The following is a 15,519-nucleotide window of genomic DNA, read 5'->3' as shown; positions in this document are numbered from 1 at the left end:
AATGAGAAGATGGGGAGAAAGAGAGATAGAGAGGGCGCCCCCCATCCCTGAAACACACCACATGCTTTCTCTCTTCAAGGGTCAGCAACAGTGAAATCACACTGCAAACATACAGACAGAGGAGTTCACACACATTCAGGTGCGGTCGAGTCCTCTCGGTCACGCTGTATTGTTTTAAATCAGTCATATTCATCTGGAATGTAAACACGGATGTCGGACTCTGCATGCAGCCCATGCTGGAGCTGTGGGCAAACAGTCAAATATTTTCAAAACCTCGCACTTGTGTTTCTCCCAAGCCGCACACCAACAGAACATGTGAAGCCAAGCTACAGAATATGAAACACGTCCCAAACACACGATGGCCAAACTCTGCAAAGATCCCCAGATGTGCCGTGGGATGCAACAAGGGGAGAGGTCTCGCACACACTCTGCCCTCTCTAATGCTCTCCCCTCCCTCCTTTCACGCCCCCCCCCCCCCCTCCTCTCCCCCCCTCTTCCGAGAGACATGTGCGCACGCCATGCCAGCAGACAGTTCCAGCTCTCAGGAACTGATGCACAAACAGCTGCCGTTTCTCCTCCTTCCCTCCTTCTCTCGCTCCATTAACTTTTCTCCTCTTCATTTCTTGACCCCCCCCCCTTCACCACACTGCCCTGCATTCGTCCTCTCTGTACTTTTCCCCTTCCTTCCCTCTAACTCTGTCATTCGGCCCTGCACTTTTCCTCAGGCAGATATAAAGGCAGGTCCTGTCGAAAGGGAGAGAGGGCTTGTGTAATCTCTGGCTGCACATGAGCACCGGGGAGAGTTATTGCCTCAGCTGGAAAAAGGACCGTGAAAGAAGCAGAGGAGAAACTAACACCGGATAAGAAGAAGGAATAACTCTGGAAGACAGGAAGGGAGGAGAAAGAAGAGGGGGCACTGAGAGTTTCAAGTTGGGGGTGCAGGACAGAGACCATGCCGGGGTCCATGCTGCTGTTGCTGATGTCCCTGTTGGTCCTGTCCACAGGAAGTGATGCCAGAAGAATCAGGAAAAGAGGACTCAACCAAAAGGTGGGGCTGCTGTAACCTCACCTCTGACTTTAGGACATGTGCACATTATGATGAGTGTGTGTGGCTTTCTCCTCCATCTCTTTCTTGTGGCTCTCACAGCCGCGAAAGTGGATGTGGGCGAAAAGCTCAGAGTGTTTCGGTACAATAGCGGCTCTGTTACAGAGCTGGTTTCACACTGTGGGAGCAGTTTTGTGGCCGAGGTGAGAGGTGGTCAAGTCGAGTTGACGTCAGAAGTGTGGAAGTTCTGTGATGAAAAGAAAAATGGCGTAAATCACCTAGTGCATTCATTCAGGTGCTGTACTTAAAGGAAAAGCATTCTGGGAAATAGTGTTTAGCATAAAGACTAGGAACAGTGGAAGCAGGGCTTGGAAATACATTTTACCTACCAACACAAAATACGATATTATCTTTTCTTTGTTTAATTTTTACAAAAAGTTTTACGGAAGTTTTGAGCCAAATATTTCTTGACGCTACGACTTCTGAACCTAAACAACTTTTCTTTTTTTACACTTAGTTTTTAGGCGTAATTAACAAATACAAACAGACCTTCTGTTTTCCTGTCTCCAGCCTTTAAGACAAGTTAGCTAGCAGCTAGCTGTAGCCTCATATTTAACACAGCTATATATGTTATGTCGGTACTTGGTCCTGCTTTTGGCATCATATCGGAATATCTATAATTTAACTTTTCAGCTTTTTCCATCCTCTTTTTTTTAAATATGCGGACTAAGATTTTACAAACAAAACTTTAGATCACTTTTTAAAGCTTTGATAAACAAAAACAATGCTGACGTAGCTGGGGGATCATTTCGATGCAGTTGTACAGTTTCCTGGTAGCACTTTTAATTGGTTGATTATCTTCTGTCTATCTTTCTCTTGCTTGTAGAGGATCGTAACTGTCGACAACAGTTTGGGTGTGAAACATGAAAAATCCACATGAACAGAAGAAGTTTTTGTTGTTTTTTATTTGATGAAGCACCAAAGTTGTAGTTTGCAACAGGTTGGATCAAGTCAATGATTTCAAGTTTCCATATGAGTAACTGAGCAGCACACTGGACGTCCAGCCTCAGTCTGTGTGTGTTTGTGGTGGATAATTAGAGCAGGAACTGAACTTGCAGACCGGGCCCCTGCTTGTTAACTCAGCTCAATGTGGCTGATTGATCATTTCTAACAAGGGCTCGATGTAGCGTGCTGCCTTCTCTTGCCCTTTTTCCCCCTCATGCTCTCTCTCATGAGTTCTGCCCTTATGCGCCCTTCTCGCTCTCGTTCTCAGCCTTTATCTCTCCTCTCTCTCATATGATGGAGCTACCCTTCCACCCTCTCTCTTGCCTGCTTTCTTTTCCCCCTCTCTCAGTATATCCCCCCATGTTTTCCCTCTTTCAAATCTCCCTTCTCTCGTCTCCTCGTGCTCCCAGGATGGGCCAAAAGCACCGTCTCACTGGACTCTGCTTCAAAGCTGCTGTAATTGGAACATGCTGACACGACCGTGCATATGGAGCTTGTCGCTTTCCCTCTGAACCTTTTCATCTCTGCATCTTTCCATCTTTCATTTTTTCTTATCCAGCTCCCACACATGCACAAACATGCACACACACACACACACACACACACACTCACACACACACACACACCCTCACACACCCTGAGCCTCATTCATATCACCGCAGATGTGCAGAAGGATAAATTATAGTCACTGAATATTCCACGTAGGCACTGCACTATGAAGTAAATGTCCTGAGAGGAGAAATCGTAAACAATCTGCAACAAACCCAGACCACCAACATGCTCACTACCTGTCCTGCTTTTATTTGTTCTTTGAATATGGATGATTTCACCAGATTTATTTACATTAACATTTATTTAATTCGAATTAGTGAAAACTTCTAGACGAGGCTGATGATGAAGACAATGTGGAAATACCCCAAATGCTTGATTAGAGACTTTGAGGATTTGTTACCTTAAATATTCTACAGATGTGGAAACCCCAAAGAGCTCATCTAAATTAAAAAGAACACATGAAAGAGATCAGTGACTTCTTTCAACCATTTTCATTTGATATTTTGCTTTACTTGTGCTTGATAACATTGCAGAAAAGCAAACTGCAAGCATAAAACCAATCCCCAGGTTAAATGTCAGAGAATTCACAAAGTCAAAATATAATGTGAAAGCTAGAAATGCACAATGGCACAGTATAAATGGAGAGAGAGAGAGAGAGAGAGAACGTCTGCTGCGACTGTAATGTGTATGCACGAGTGATGACATATTAATTTCTGTATATGTTTCAGAAACACGTTAACGCCCAACATCTTACAATGTTAAAGAAAGAGGAAAATATTCAGTTGATCCCTTTACGCTCCTTGATTGAATGGGTTCTTTCTCTGGTCATGCTCCACCATTCCACAAGATTTAATGGAAATCAGATGAGTAGTTTTTAAGGAATTCTGCTGCGGACGGACGACAATCATTATCTGTATTTTAACTTCGGACTATTTTAACTTGTTTGATACTTCATTCGACCATATTGTGACTGTGACAGTGAATGTGTGTTTCTCTCTGCGTGTTTCTCTCCACTTTAGGAATATTCATCATATTTAGAAATAGGTTACAAATTCCCCCCCAAAATCTTAAGTTAACCAAATTGAAATCAAATTAAATTGAGTGTTTTGTCCAGTTGCCAATATTTTTTGTGATATGAAATCTAAAGTCTGTCTGTATTTCTTATTCTTTCAGCAGGTTTGCTCTTAACTTCTTTCAACAGATTTTAAAGTAAAGTTTTTTTCAGTGCAGGGTTCTGGTTGATGGTTTAGGGATCAGAGCCATGTCCACCTTCTCTTATCCAGACCTCTTCCTACCAAAAGGTTGAAAGGTCACCAGCAGCACTTTCCTCATTTCCTCTTTGTGTTTGACGGAGAAAATGGCAAACAGCACATATCATGGAATAGGGGGCTTTGGTTATATGAAGCAGGCATCAGAGGGAAGCTTGCAATCAAGAGAAACATGCCTCAGATGAACGCCCCAAGCTCCTGTGTGTGAAACTTTATTAACGTGGTAAATTCCTCCTGCTCAACAAATTAAACATCCCCCCTCTACACACACACACACACACACACTTACACACACATACACACACGCTGGGTGATTTAGCTGCCGTAACACACTCCAGCTCAGACCTGTCAGGGCGTGTCAGTGTGCACGAACTGTGTAAGGCGACCATCATGATTCTGTAGACTTTCATTGATTTGATGTGAAGTGCACTGTTCTCACACCACCTGGTTTGAAGACAGGGACCCTGCAGATGCTCAGAAACATAAACACTCCCTGCTCTGGCTCTGGTCGGCTGTTTGACTGCTACATGAAACAAAAACGTTTCTGACACTGCTTTAAGGCGGAGGGTAATTTGTAGCTCTTGAGGACCAGGGTTAGGTTTTTAAAAATGATTACTTTACTGAACATTATGACCCCTTGTGCTCTAAATTACAGACAAGGCAGCGTTTTGTGTCATTAATTAAATTGACTGGGAGTGAACATGACTATTTGATTGTAGCAGTTAGGAATAAGCACATATTAAATTGACGTGAATTATACAGCCTTCACTGCTTAATGTAGGAACTGTATTTTAATGCATGAGCAAAGAGTTTGCAGCCTTTAAGACTAAGAGTTGACAAATCCTGGGAATGTGTGACAAATCCAGACTTGGCAAGCATTGTCTGTGTAAAGGCCTCGTCACGCCAGCGTTTAAAACCACAACATTTTCGTGGGGATTCAGATTAAATCTAAGGGAATCACAGAAAATAGTGAATTTGCCTGTGGGGCCAAAGTAAATCCATGCAATGTTTGTGGATCAAGCTGAACTTTGGTGACATTGAAGCAACATTATGCAACAGTTTCAGAATCATTTTGATGGTACACTGACTTGTAATAGGGGGAATGGCCTCTTTCATTTCCACTCTGTGCCCCAAGCGCCTGTTCTTGCACGATGGTACTTTGGCGTTTCTAATTGAATAATAATCTGCAATTTAAACTTCCACAATCAGACTCAACAGATTCAAGAGAAATGCAAAACTGTAAATCAGTTAAAAAGAATTTTAAACTCAGCGTTTATCTCCGATAAGAAAAGAACATTTTAAGAACTCCAAACAGAATTGCGATGATGAGGAACATTTGGACACGTTTTACTTCAGTGAGTGGGACGATGCAGTCTAAACTCCAGACAAGTGATTGATAGGATTAGTTTTGTTTACATGGAAACCACTGGGAGCCTGATGGAATAAGTGTATTCTTGTTGCTGCAAAGGCTGCTGGTGCTCAGCAAAGTTACGGTCACAGTTGTTGCTTTACTCGTGATTTTATCTCACTGAAGGAAGCGTTACTGGCAGTGCTGACTTTTAAGGTGGAGGGAGAACTGTGGGAAGCTACCGAATATGAACTGTGCGACACCATCACCTGAACTTATTATCCTGTTAATGTTGAGAAAGCAAGTGTGTCGGCCTAGAGAGCTTTGTTTTCACTCTTTTTTTGATTTGAGAAAATGTTGAACAACATTCTAGAAACCTGCAAGTAATAGTTTTGTGAGCCAGTGTAATCCAGTGGACTAATCCCAGTCAGATGATGTGGTCAGCTGCACATTACTGGACTCACACTGGAGAAGTGTGACCTGCAGTAGGCACGCACACACACACACACACACACACAGGTTTGAGCAGCTGTTCTTTGTATTGACTTCCGCTCATTGTGGACAGCCTAAACAGACCCAACCTTTATGTTTTACTATACTGAAGTACCTGATCGTCTGACAGCGTGTTTCCCCGTCAGTCATCGACAGCTGATTTACAGGACGTCTGTTTCCCTCACAGCCGAGCCCGCCACGTCTCTATGCATCTACGCATCTGTCGATCTTTCTGTCAAAACTGAGTGCAGAGACAGGAAATGAGTCCTGACAATTTGAAAGCTAACCAGATGTGTCATGTGGGCTACTTCATTTAGCGGGAAATCTGTTGCTCTGCCTTGTTTATGTACATGTGCACAACCTTGACCTTGCAGTAATGTATGGGCATATGTCAGAGAATGGGTGTGTTTGTGTGTGTGGGTGTATCCTTGCACAAAGGAAGCAGAAAATCCCTGCATCTGTCTGAGATCTCTGCCTGGACCCATGAATGGCCTGATCTCAGAGCAGTTACAGGGTCTCCTGTGGCTTCTCCCCACATACTCCCCATAAAATCACAGAGCAAGAGACAAGGAAAGACCGACTGACAGAGAAAAAAGAGAAGTCGAGATAAACAGACAGTATCATGCCACACCAAAGAGATCAGAGGAAAAGGACGGGAAAAAAATCAAGGAGGGATGGTGACAGTGTTGTAGACAGAGACAGACAGATAGAGAGCGGTGGGGGACATGCCCACAGACAGACATGAACATCACACACGGGCCCGCTGGCAGCGTCTCCACGGGAGAGCAGCATGGCAGACAGGAGTGTAAATAAACAATGTGGAACATCAGAGAGATGTTTGTGTGATAGCGCTTGTGACGCAGCCCTCGGTGGCACTGCTGGTGTACAAACACATGAAGTGGAGCCCAGAGAGTGAAGCAGAGTGGAATAGCAAAAGTACAGTGAACACACACCTCTGCAGAGTCATGTGAGTGAACACACAACACACTCACATAAACAGGAAGGGCACACTTGACCTTTTGTTGGAGACATTTGCAGGAGACGTTGAGAACCGATCGGATATGAGACAAGGGGAGACAGCCGTGTTCATTATGTCATTATCCAATCACAGCAGACTTTGCAGGGCTCATTCATAGATTTCATAGGAGCAGGAGACACTGTGAACGGCTGTGGCTCCACCGCTCACACGAAAGCCATAAATGAAGTCAATGACAGAGCTGCTCTGTAAAATGTAACTAAAATAAAATTGCAATATCTTCTCATAATCATGTTTATAATTAGTATTATTACTTGAAAAGCTTTACATGCTGGGATGTTTAGAAAACACGTCACTTCCTTTAGACTGTTCATTGCTGCAGCTCCTCTTTTCAGCCTCTGTCTGAAACACTTGATTTTAGCTCCTGTCTCTTTAAGCCTGATCTGTTTTGATTGATCAACTGCTTCTGGCACGTGCAGGAAATGTCAGCCACCGCTCTCACTACTCCTGGCTTTGTTATGGGAGTTCCAGACTAACGTGCATTAAGCAAGTCTCGAGTGCTTTTGCTTTCGATTTTTTACATTGCAGAATCTTAAGCAACGCACTAGAGGAAACAAACACGAAAAGTCTCCTGTAAGACCAACAAGCCTTGTGTCCTTGAAGTGATATTTTCACGCTGGAGTAGATTTTGGTTCAGTACCCTCAGACTACACCCTAAAACAACAACAACATTTATTTACACATAATTTCCGCATGAACCACTGCTTCACCTTTTCACTCAGAGCATCTGATGTTCCAGACATTCCAGCTATTTGGCATCAGTTCGATCAGCTCCAATATAAGAGAGGAAATATCCAGTCTGAGTATGTGAGAATATTGGATTTGTGTGCGAAGATTACATTGAAATATTTTTGTTTCATCAACCAGACACAGAGCGCCGCACGCGTTCATCTGGACGCGTTCATCTTTTTTTACATTAGTCCAGACTGAACAAAGTAAACACCTTTTGAGTTTTATGACAATTAAAGGTTACCATAGTTTCTTTTTCATGTTTGGAAGGAGAGGGGAGGTGAGGGGTGTTCAGCTGCAACATGCAATTTCAACACTAGATATCACAAATTTTTACACACTGTACCTTTAAATAGAAACAAAGCTCTTAAAACAATCTCAGAGTTACAGACTTATTCAAGAAATGAAACCCAAAACATATTGAAATTTGAAAAGCAGCCCAACAAAGGAGGAAAGATAATCAGTTCTCTGAACACAAATACTGACCCAGAATTCTCATCTTAAAACTTCCATTACTTGCAGTAATATGCAGATCTCACAGTAACTTTTACAAGCTTTTACTGCGAGAGCCAGACATTGTTCCCTCCACCCTCCCACCTCCTAAATAACCCTCCACCCACTAAGCTCGTAGCTGCCAGAATGAATTAATGGGTGTTTAAAGTGAACACACATACAGTGTGTGTGATACCACCGTCACCGCCAAACATTTGCTTTCATTTTTCCGGGTGGTTTGTGAGAGCGTTCAGTTGGCTGCCAAATAAACAGCACAGTTTTAATGATCGTGTGCAAACCACAAGCTGATTATCTAATTACTAATCTAGTGTAGAGAAAAAAAACAACAGTCATTTCTGTCTGGAACACCCTGATACAGATGCTGAATTTATCCCTGAATCTGGGGATTCTGGGAAATTCACCCGCACTGAGAGATGAGAAGACATTAATACAGAAAGAAAATGAGATTATGTTTCTGCAGAACTGTTTGTCAAACGGCTGAGAACACATGCTGTGTTACTGACAAACAAGCATAACCACTAAGTTTGAGTTTTATGACTGGATAACAAAGGCAGTGTGATCATCAGACCAGGAACGTGACAAAAAAAAACATTTGTTTTACTGCTGGAAAGAAAAACGATGCTGAACTTCACCAATCGTTGAGGAATGAACATGGTTAGATAACATCCTGTGCAGCTCAAAGTTAGTCTAAGATTGAAATATCCTCATAGTGTTCCTCTGCTGTGGAACCAGACCGTAGACAGCACAGGATCGCTTGTTTCGTAGCAGTCGGTAGAAAGAAGTGGAATACATTGGAAACTCGATCTCACAGGAAAGCAAACAAAGCGGAAGGGGAAACATTGGGGCTTATGTTTAGTAGAGGTCAGATGTGCTTCTCGCTCTAATATCTCCCATGTGTACACAACCCATAACAATGAACAACTAAGAACTTGTGATATTTGATGCATGATCGTGTGGAAAATGAATGAACCCACAAATCCAGCACAAGTGAGTGAGAATCAATAATGAGCTGCAGATTTGTGTTAAAACTAGATGCCAATGCGGTGATGCATTCAAGTGCAGAACGTGCCAGCAACAGTGGAGAAAAGTGTGTGCGTGTGTGTGTGCACGTGCATGTGAACACAAGTGTGTGAAGTGCGTCTTTGCTTAGCTCAAGGTCTCGTGGCCTGGTTTTCCCCTCACACACTCTCGGGAAAGTGTTTGCTCCCACGGTGAATCACTTTCCCCAAGACGAGGTCAAGACGTTATCTTGCATCGTAAAGAATAACTGTCAGTTTCTCTGCTGCTGTGCTGGGATGTAAAGGGATCACCCAAGTCCGATGCTGCCCTCTGATGGCTGAGAAGTGCAACGCCAACCTCTGTGTAATGACCACTACATGGAAGCTGCTTTCAGACATGCACTGAACCCGGACACTCTCCGGAGGAGGTGCATGTGTGAACACAAATGTCCAAGTGAGAGCCTCTGGACTTTCTGCAGACTCTCTTCATCTAGTTTAAAGTCTGCAGAAAGTTGATGTGAGAACACAGCAGGAGATCTGCTGCAGGATTCACAGAGAGCGAGTGGGGGAGTTGATGAACACACAACAGATGAAAAAATTTAACAAGAGGAAGAATACAAATATCCCAAATATCTTGGCACAGGAGCGTGTCTCAGCTTTTGATGGATCAAGAACAATCGTTGATATTATTTAGTATCGGGGTAAAACCCCCTCACATGCTCCTTCATACCACAGACATTTTTGTGTATTTCTGTGTTTTTTGTGTAAAGGAGCCACTTGAAAACGGGATGATTCATCTCAAAGAGTTTATCCTTCTAATTAACTTAATTTACTTCATTGTCTCTCAGGATTACGAGTACCCCAACCACCCCCAGTCCACGCAGCACCAGAAGAACGACCGGTGTCCTCCGCCGCCCCAAATGCTGCCGGAGCGAGCCTGCGAGGTGCCGGGCTGCCGCTCAGACTCAGAGTGCGAGCGCCATAAACGTTGCTGCTACAACGGCTGCATCTACGCCTGCCTGGAGTCCGTTCAGCCTCCACCAGGTCGGCAGAAGCAACAGACAAAAATGTTTTAATGTCTGAGCTGAGCAGCTATTCGAGAGAAAGATGGGCCCTTAACCTTTTACCAGGCGTCCCCATTTTCGTGCACAGGCCTGAAAATAACCTATAAAGATAAGTCGGTTGTAAACCAGGTCTTTAAATGATCAATCTCTACATTTTTCAAGGAGATTAGTAGAGTAGGGTATTAGAGGCACGAACAAGAGAGAAATAGTTATATTTATTGCCTATTTTCCTGCATAAAAAGGAGAATCTAAAGGCCTGTGGTAGTTCAGTATTTTTTATGAGAAAACTTTTGGCACCATAGCCACAAGACAAAACAAATTCTGTGTGAAGATTCTTGGCACACACAGATACTTTCAAACTTTCAAGCTATCAAACTATTCAAATTTCAGACAGTCTATAATTTGTAAAGGCTGCATGAAAACTGAGTAAAGTACAGACTGAAAAAAAAACTAAGTAGTAAAAACAAGGCCTTTGAACAGGTTAAATCACAACAGGATGTTTTTTTGATTCTGCTGCAGGATTGTTGATATTTAACATTTTAATAGCATAGAAAAGACATCATCTTGAGCTGTGTGTGTGTGTGTGTGTGTGTGTGTGTGTGTGTGTGTGTTCACAACAGTGCTGGACTGGCTGGTGCAGCCCAAGCCTCGGTGGTTGGGGGGTAACGGCTGGTTGCTAGACGGCCCTGAAGAGGTTCTGCAAGGTGAGAACTCATCACTGATGTCATAGAAAACATTTTACAAAGTGCATTAAGTAGAAAAACTCAGACCTGACTGAATCTCACAGCTCCATCTCTGTCAGGTTCTGTTTTCATCAGCGGTTGTTTGCTTTTTTGTCTGTTAGCTGATTTACACTAAAACTTCTGGACAGAATAACAGAAAACTTAGCAGAGATGTGAAACAGGTCAGGGAAGAACCCACTAGTTCAAGATCCAGGATTCTTCTTCAATTTCTCTTTAACTTGACGATGCAGCATTAGCCTTGGTGGAGGAATGAGCTCTCAGAGCACCCTTCCAGTGAATGTGAGCAAAACCATTTTCTTTCTTTCTAAACTGTTGTATGTGTTTCCGGATTCTCTGGGATGTTTTTAAGTCTCCCAGTATTTATCCCAGTTCAATTGAGCATTCAGATATGAAAAACATCAGCAACCATAGGAAAGTGACTAAAGAAAGTGAAAAAATAAATCCTGGATCCGCCTTTTTAACCTAATCCTCTCCAAAGGTCTAATGGCTTCCACTGAGAGTTATGCCCCACCCCTTCACAAACTTTAATAGGATCTGTTGTGTAGTTTTTGTGTATTCCTGTTCACTAATAAACAAACAGACAAACAAACACAGATGACAACGTATCCTCCAATGCTTAAACTTAAATCTGCATGATGGCATTCTATTTAGAAGGTAAAAAAGAAGGTTTAAAGAAGGTAAGTAAACAACCTGGTGTTGTTCACATCTGTGATTTCCTCTAATGCCCAGTATGTTTTTTTATGTTTCCACCAGCTGAGGCCTGCAGCACAACTGAAGATGGAGACGAGCCTCTTCACTGCCCCACAGGCTACGAGTGCCACATCATCAACCCGGGAAACCCCACCGCTGGTATCCCCAACCGGGGACAGTGCATCAAGCAGCGTGGGAACTCCGGTAAGGCTCTGGCACCTCTGGTAACAGCTGAGCAGTTTTCTGATGTGGCTTTGAATCCAGCACACATCTGATTTAATCTCCAAATAAATAAAAAGCTCAAAGGGACAGAAATAAGAACCTAATGATTTTTTAATGACAAGAATGAAAAACAAGAATTCAAAATACAAAGTGTGGAATACACAGATCAGAGCGTTTTGTTTTGTTTTATATAATAGTTTTGTTTCTTTCATTCACAGACGGTCGGGGCTTGAGGCACAAATACTTTAAGGACTACAAGGACTACTTAGGTAAGTGAGGTAATGAGAACAACTTAAAAAACACTTAACTTACAAACACAATCACCGGGTCTGAAATAACATCGACCTGCCTGATGGGATGATGTGTTTCATTGACTGACAGGAACCAGCTCTAACAATGCAGTAGGCTACGAAAAACTTCAGCACAAGCACCTGGGATAAAGTACGTTTTTTCAGACATCGTGTCGGAGAAAAAAACTTTATCTTCCCTGAGACAAAACCTTATGTTTGTCTTTTTTCTATCTTCATTCAGATCAACCATGACCTCAGCCTCAGCGACGACCATAACACGACCTCAGACGTCAGCCCAGTGGATCTGTTCTCATCTCACCTGAACAAGGGCCACATCTCAACTTTTCACTTCACCCACAGCTGCTACCTCCTCTCTGCAAAGCCCACAGTACACCACCAAAGAAATACCTACATTTATTTTCTTTTTCGTCTCTCTGTCTAATATATTCTGCAAGAAAGGAGCAGAGGGTGTTGATGGTGATGCAGGAAAGAAAGCAGGCTGTGCACCAAAGTTGTTTTGCCATAAATCTCACAGGATGTTTGGAAACATTACAGTTAAATCATTTAGCGCTTGTTGTTATTCTCACACATGGACAAACCTCTAAAACTCTAACCTGAACGCTGGTCAGCAGAGAAAAGCAAGACCATATGTCTCTGTTACTCGTTCTCTACAGCACGCTATTCAAATTTCTGCAAATCTGGAAGACTTTATGGACAAATGGGAGAAATCCCAGCTGCTTCTTTGAGTAAAACCCAAATGTGAATTAAAATTCTAATTATGAGAATGAATGCCATATGAGAGTGTGGATTGTGTCAGTTTTGAGGGATTTGGAAAAGCTGTGGGTTGGGTGGAGACAGCAGATCCCAACTGTCACAACTTGATGAGTTCAGTTGGTTCATTCAAGAGGCTCATTTGAGCGAAATTAACTTTTTAACAGATTCTCTACATAAATAAACCAACAGAGAGTGAAATATGAGTCATGCAACAAATACCTGTTATACACAAGCTTTTCATTAATTGTTATGTTTGTTTTTGCATGAATGTGTCATCTGGTGACAAATGTAGCTCATCTGATAAACAAGATGATTCAGTCTGACTTAAATTATCTCAACTCCATGTTGCTCTATACCAGCATTTTAACAGTAAGGGCTTTCACACGGAGCTGATTTTGAAAACTGGTCAGAAAGTCTGTTATTCTAGAGCTGAACCTGCTTCAGTTCATTTAAGTTTGTTGTCGTGTTATCAATATATATGGTGCTCACGTTCATTTTTGCCTCTAATAACAGGAGAATAAGCTGAAGGTGTAAAAACAAAAGCTGTAACCATGAATTCTCTGTGTGCAGAACTAAAGTGATGTCTGAATGTTTCTGCCTAACTGGTGCTGAAATGCTGCCTCGTTTATTCTAAATAAACAGAAACAACATTGTCAACACATTTTTTTTCCAGCTGAAAGAAATCTAGGTAGATTGAGAGATCGATAGATAGATAGATGAGTGGATGGATGATGGATGGATGGATAAATAGATATACATAGACACACAGATAGATTGATAGATAGATAGACAGACAGATAGATAGATAGATGGATGGATGGATGGACGGACGGACAGACGGACAGACGGATAGATAGATAGATAGATAGATAGATAGATAGAATTTCATGAACCAAAGATTTATCATCCTCCTTATCTGTGCTTTAAGTATTAGAACTAAACTTCACACTTGACAGATTGAAGCAGTTTAGCTCAGTTGAATGTTCTTTTCTGTTCCACCTGCAGAGACAGGATGGGCACCACAGCTGGCTCCACATCTGGAGCTGATCCTGAAAATCACAGAGAAGCAGGTCCGTGTTGTAGTTTGATGTGTTGCTGCTTTCCTGTATTTAAAAATGTCACATGTTTCTTCAGTGATCCAGTGTGTGACCCTGTCAACGCTGCCCACTACTGGACAAAGACAGACATCACTGTTGAATGTCCTTCGACAAATATCAATAAAGAACAATAAAACACAACATTGTACCACAACTGACACAACAGTGTTGGTGCAACTTCAACAGAACAGAGCTCTACTCTTCACTGAATAACAACAAAAGAATACTCAGGTCTTATAACAATCTTCAGTATGTTGTTGTTTGTGAAGGAAGATACTCGACTAAGAGTTTAGGGTTCATTACATTAATTTAACAAATCTAATTTTGGTCTTTTGGTGACTCGCAGGCAATGTAAACAATATGAAGACAATGTTTATAATATGTACAAACAATGCCTCATATATATATGTAATAAACAGAGTATATAAAAGAAAAGTAATATTCATAAGATAGAAGTGATAAGAAGTGAAGTGGCGCAAACAACATTACTTACAGAAATGAGTGAAGTATTCATATAAGTATTTGTAAATGTGAAGCAGCTTTTGAACAGAAGAAACAAAAGTAGATATGGTGAAGCCAAAGATACAGGATTGGATAAGATACGGTAATTCTTTATTAGTCCCACTAAGGGAAAAAATGGGGATGGTAAAATATAAACGTCAGAAATGAATATGTAAACATGCAAAATCAATAAACATCAGTAAATATGAAAACAGCTAAGATGTTGTAGCAGTAAGGAGAAAATTAAATTGACAGAATGGCCCTTTACACCTGAACAGGAAAAGGAGGAGCATAGGAGCTGATAAATTGGACACACCTACAAGGTGAAAAGGAGGGAAAAACAAACTAAGGAAGGAAAATGGAAGAGAACTGAGGAGTGAGAGTAACTGAAGGACGGAGATAAACCAGTCTCTGCACATATGTGCTAAAAGAGGAAGAAAAGAGACCAACATTAGGGTAATAAGTGGCAGTTGATCCAGGAACCGGCTGATTTTTCACAAATCCTTCAGGACAAAGAGGCAAATGAGCTGATCCCTGATGAAGTGGATTAAAAAATCTGTCTGATGTGTTCGGATTGGGCTGTGATCTTCTCTGTCCTGGTTGAATTACAAAAGTTAAGTCTGTCTCTCTCTCCACTGGCTTCTGCTTTTTGTTTAATAATCATGCTTCTTTGATTTGACTATTGGGATGAGAATAATTCATTGAATTCTAATTGATTAGCTGAATTGATTGATTGTGATTCCTTTTCATTTGAAGCCTTTATGTTGCTAGGATAAGAAGCTATCCGGGTTAGCTCTCTGACTGTGATTAATTGACAGGTTAAGAAGCTCCACCTCTCTTTTTCTTGGACAACCTACACTAGAATGTAAACTGGTTTGAAGATGGTGAAATTGCACATGCAAATAAATATTCCAGTTAAATAAATGACTTGTTATTGACTAATCAGTCTTTTTCTGTTATAAAAAGTGTTTTCTATGATAAATTAAATCCAAGCCCTTCCATCTAATGACCTTTACTATCCAGCTCTTACTTTCTCCTGGTACTAATGAATATCAATACTCGTCTGGGCATTTATATGTTATTTAATCTTTGCTGTGTTGTAAAGTATCTAGACCCTGAGTCTGAATAATAAATGGAATTCATTGATATTTT

General features: G+C 41.7%; 1 protein-coding gene across 3 annotated transcripts; it reads left to right on the top strand.

Moving 5' to 3' along the window:
• The first annotated feature begins 513 nt into the window (after positions 1-513).
• wfdc1 (WAP four-disulfide core domain 1) lies at positions 514-13,430 on the top strand. 3 transcript variants are annotated; one of them, XR_002203452.2, is made up of 7 exons: positions 515-1,048; positions 9,835-10,030; positions 10,671-10,754; positions 11,547-11,687; positions 11,924-11,983; positions 12,087-12,146; positions 12,237-13,430. XR_002203452.2 is itself a non-coding variant. In XM_020103600.2 (7 exons), the coding sequence occupies exons 1-6, from the start codon at positions 953-955 to the stop codon at positions 12,143-12,145; spliced, it is 627 nt and encodes a 208-aa protein (XP_019959159.1). In that variant the 5' UTR covers positions 516-952; the 3' UTR covers position 12,146; positions 12,237-13,430. The 3 variants fall into 3 exon arrangements, 2 of the variants coding, with proteins under 2 accessions (XP_019959160.1, XP_019959159.1); XM_020103600.2 differs by having other exon boundaries at positions 516-1,048; positions 11,924-11,974; XM_020103601.2 differs by lacking the exon at positions 12,087-12,146 and having other exon boundaries at positions 514-1,048; positions 11,924-11,974.
• Positions 13,431-15,519: the final 2,089 nt, after the last annotated feature.

This window comes from Paralichthys olivaceus, chromosome 7, assembly GCF_024713975.1.
Source record: "Paralichthys olivaceus isolate ysfri-2021 chromosome 7, ASM2471397v2, whole genome shotgun sequence".
Taxonomy (NCBI): domain Eukaryota; kingdom Metazoa; phylum Chordata; class Actinopteri; order Pleuronectiformes; family Paralichthyidae; genus Paralichthys; species Paralichthys olivaceus.
Note: the sequence above shows the minus strand (reverse complement) of the source record. Positions and strands in the feature narration are given on the sequence as shown.

What these genes read in the sequence shown, in the direction of transcription:
- wfdc1 (XM_020103600.2), top strand. Translation starts at nt 953, where the DNA reads ATGCCGGGGTCCATGCTGCTGTTGCTGATGTCCCTGTTGGTCCTGTCC. An exon ending in AAAGAGGACTCAACCAAAAG is followed by an intron (nt 1,049 to 9,834) that starts GTGGGGCTGCTG and finishes ATTGTCTCTCAG; the next exon opens with GATTACGAGTACCCCAACCA. An exon ending in GGACTACAAGGACTACTTAG is followed by an intron (nt 11,975 to 12,086) that starts GTAAGTGAGGTA and finishes ATTGACTGACAG; the next exon opens with GAACCAGCTCTAACAATGCA.